The sequence below is a fragment of the Danio aesculapii genome, unplaced genomic scaffold (assembly GCF_903798145.1).
Source record: "Danio aesculapii unplaced genomic scaffold, fDanAes4.1, whole genome shotgun sequence".
NCBI lineage: Eukaryota > Metazoa > Chordata > Actinopteri > Cypriniformes > Danionidae > Danio > Danio aesculapii.
The window spans coordinates 37,831-40,592 of record NW_026613762.1 but is presented as its reverse complement, the minus strand read 5'-3'; the positions used below and the strand labels follow the sequence as shown (position 1 = coordinate 40,592).

At 39.5% G+C, this 2,762-nt stretch overlaps 1 protein-coding gene across 1 annotated transcript; it reads right to left on the bottom strand.

The window, feature by feature from the left end:
* Nucleotides 1–1,506: 1,506 nt before the first annotated feature.
* On the bottom strand, nt 1,507–2,414 carry LOC130220299 (E3 ubiquitin/ISG15 ligase TRIM25-like). The gene is made up of 2 exons (XM_056452668.1): nt 1,797–2,414; nt 1,507–1,657 (listed from the first exon to the last, which is right to left on the bottom strand). Exons 1-2 carry the CDS (start codon nt 2,370–2,372, stop codon nt 1,541–1,543), a joined length of 693 nt encoding a protein of 230 aa, XP_056308643.1. The 5' UTR covers nt 2,373–2,414; the 3' UTR covers nt 1,507–1,540.
* Nucleotides 2,415–2,762: the final 348 nt, after the last annotated feature.

The following is a 2,762-nucleotide window of genomic DNA, read 5'->3' as shown; positions in this document are numbered from 1 at the left end:
AATGTGCGGAATGGATAATCCAGCAGGCTGAGCACACTGTAAAACATCTGAAATGTTGTTCTGGTCATTCTAAAACGCCTTAACCATTTCAGTATTAGTGTTATTATATTATTAACTACCTCCAGAGTCATGAGCGTCTGTGCTCCACGTCTCAACCCTTCAAATGCCACCACGGGCTTACTGTGTGTCAGGATTGTCTTCTGAGGCGCAAGTCATTTATTAAATGAAGAAAAATTCACGCAGCTCCTCTTAATCGCAGCAAATTCTGTTTGTACTGTTGATAATTGGCACCAGTTCATCAGGAAGAGATGATTTTGTTCTCTTAGACTCATTGGAAGGAAACGTTGCTTTATTCGCACATCTTTTATACGATATTCCAGTTTTGCGCATAAAGTTAATTCGCATTTTTTTGATGGAAACATAGCTAATGTCTCCCTTTGCATTGAACTTTGAGCATATTACATTCAGAGATGTTGTTTATGTTCACACAGCTACATTACACACATGGGCACGTGCCCCAGTAAAAATCACCAGTGCCCCAGTAAATGCATTGAGATCTGATTTACTTAATATGCAAGTGTATTTATTAAGAGTGGTATTTCCGAAATAAAGACAATATTCTCTACGTGCAACCGAACCAACGCTGGTGAAAGCAGTGTAATCAAAAAGCAAACTGACGCATCCCCGCGTGTGCGCAGAGAACCCGCGCGCCTCTCGCACCTGCTGCTCTTCTGCCAGTGCGAGTCCCGGTAGTTAACATGCGCGCCAAAAAAGCAGGCTACTTGCTTATCTCGCGCCGCTGAGGCGTTGTAAACTAAAGTTTAAACAATATGACGGTGATCTTTCCAGCCATGCCTCCTGATAGATTTTTTTGTATGAAGCAAAAAGGAGCGATGAGGAGTCAGGGAGGAGAGACTTAAACCTAATTCTCTGCCGTGAGTCAGTCTAAGACAACAGATAATTTTATAACACATCTTTTTTTTTATTGAATGTCTATAGAATTTTATTCAAATGAAATTAATATTCATGCATATATACACATACATAATTTTTTTTTTAGGCAACGCCCCTGATTACACATCAGCTAAAGTTTAAAATATGATGTCTTGATGGACCACCTTTAAGTTTATATTTTAGTAGATCACTATTTATCAACTTTTATTGTAAAGTGTTACCAGAAATAGGCTTCTGGTGCACACAAGAGGATTTTTGGTCTCTTGATTCCCTGCAATTGCTTCTCCATAGGATTCTATAATAATGTTGTGTTGTATTTATTGTCTAATTCGCTTTTTAATTTTCTCCACATACTGCACAATTTTACAAGCACTGTAAACAGAGCTGCATCTTCTGATAAAGCTCACCTAGCCAGACATTAATACCCTGATCTACTTTACACAAAATCTTTTTCATTCTTTTTGGACAAACATAAGTTTGAAAACCAGGGCGTCTGTACTCTGTATTATTTTTTACAGAATAAAAATTATAGAAGCAATTTAAGATTTTTCCATGATTTTTCAATGCAGGCCTACATTGGAATATTTTAAAATATCTTGATACTCACTTTAAGAGTCTTGACAACTTCACTGAGTTCCTGTTGACCTCTCTCTCGCTCCTCGATCAGCTTTAGACACTTCACCTTCATCTCCTTTAACTTTTTCTGAACACATTATCATACAAAATTCAATAAAGATCAAAATGTACACCTCGATAATCTTATTAAATATTAGCGATTATTTTATAAACTTATTAGCTGATATTATTAACTCAGGAAAATGACAACAATTAGCATTCATTACCTTCTTATTAGTCCATTCTGAATCCACAGACCCCACACTGTGGTTCTTATGACTGTCAACCATGCACAGGTAACAAATGCACTGATGATCATCTTGACAGTAAATCTCCAGCGGTTTCCCATGACTGGGGCAGATGTTCTCCTGAATGTGTCTGGAGGCGTCCACTAACTTGTGCTTCATAAACGCAGGAGACTCATAGTGAAGCTGCAGGTGAGTTTGGCAGAAGGAGGCCAAGCACTGCAGACAGGACTTTACAGCTCTGTTCTTCTCTGTAGTGCAAACATCACAGTCCACTGCAGCAGCAGCAGCATCGGGCGTCTGTAGGGCCGTCTTCTGCAGCGTCTCCATCATCTCAGCTATCAGAGTGTTCTTCTTCAGTAGAGGTCTCTGACTGAAGCTCTCTCTGCATTGGGGACAGCGGTACGGTGGCCCCTGCTCCTTCAGGCTCCAGCAGTCAGTCATACAGCTCATACAGTAACTGTGTCCACAGGGAATCGTCACCGGCTCCTTCAGCGGATCCAAACACACTGAACAGCTGAACTGATCCACACACTCACTCGAGGACGACTCAGACATTTCTTCCCAGATAGAAACTGCTCTGCCAGACAAAAATCGTTAATGAAATATGAATCCACCTGTAAATCATTCATAAAGAGCACATCTAAAAGTCTACAAAATGCTTAGTTTTGTGTGTCAACATAAAAGAATAATCGCTAAAGCGTCACTTATTAACATATAACGTGAAGAGACTAACACAGGATTATGAACAAGTAGCTACTATTTAAATTAATCTCTTTTAAATGTAAGCAAAATGATCTTAGTAATGTTTTACCTGTTCAAAATACGTCAAATATTCCTGCGTACAGCTTTAATCAAGCTAGAGGCAGCTCTGAATCTATAGGCAGAGACTCGAGTGGCAGAGAAATCAGCTTCATTCCTCTCGATGTACCAAACACTTCCTGGTTT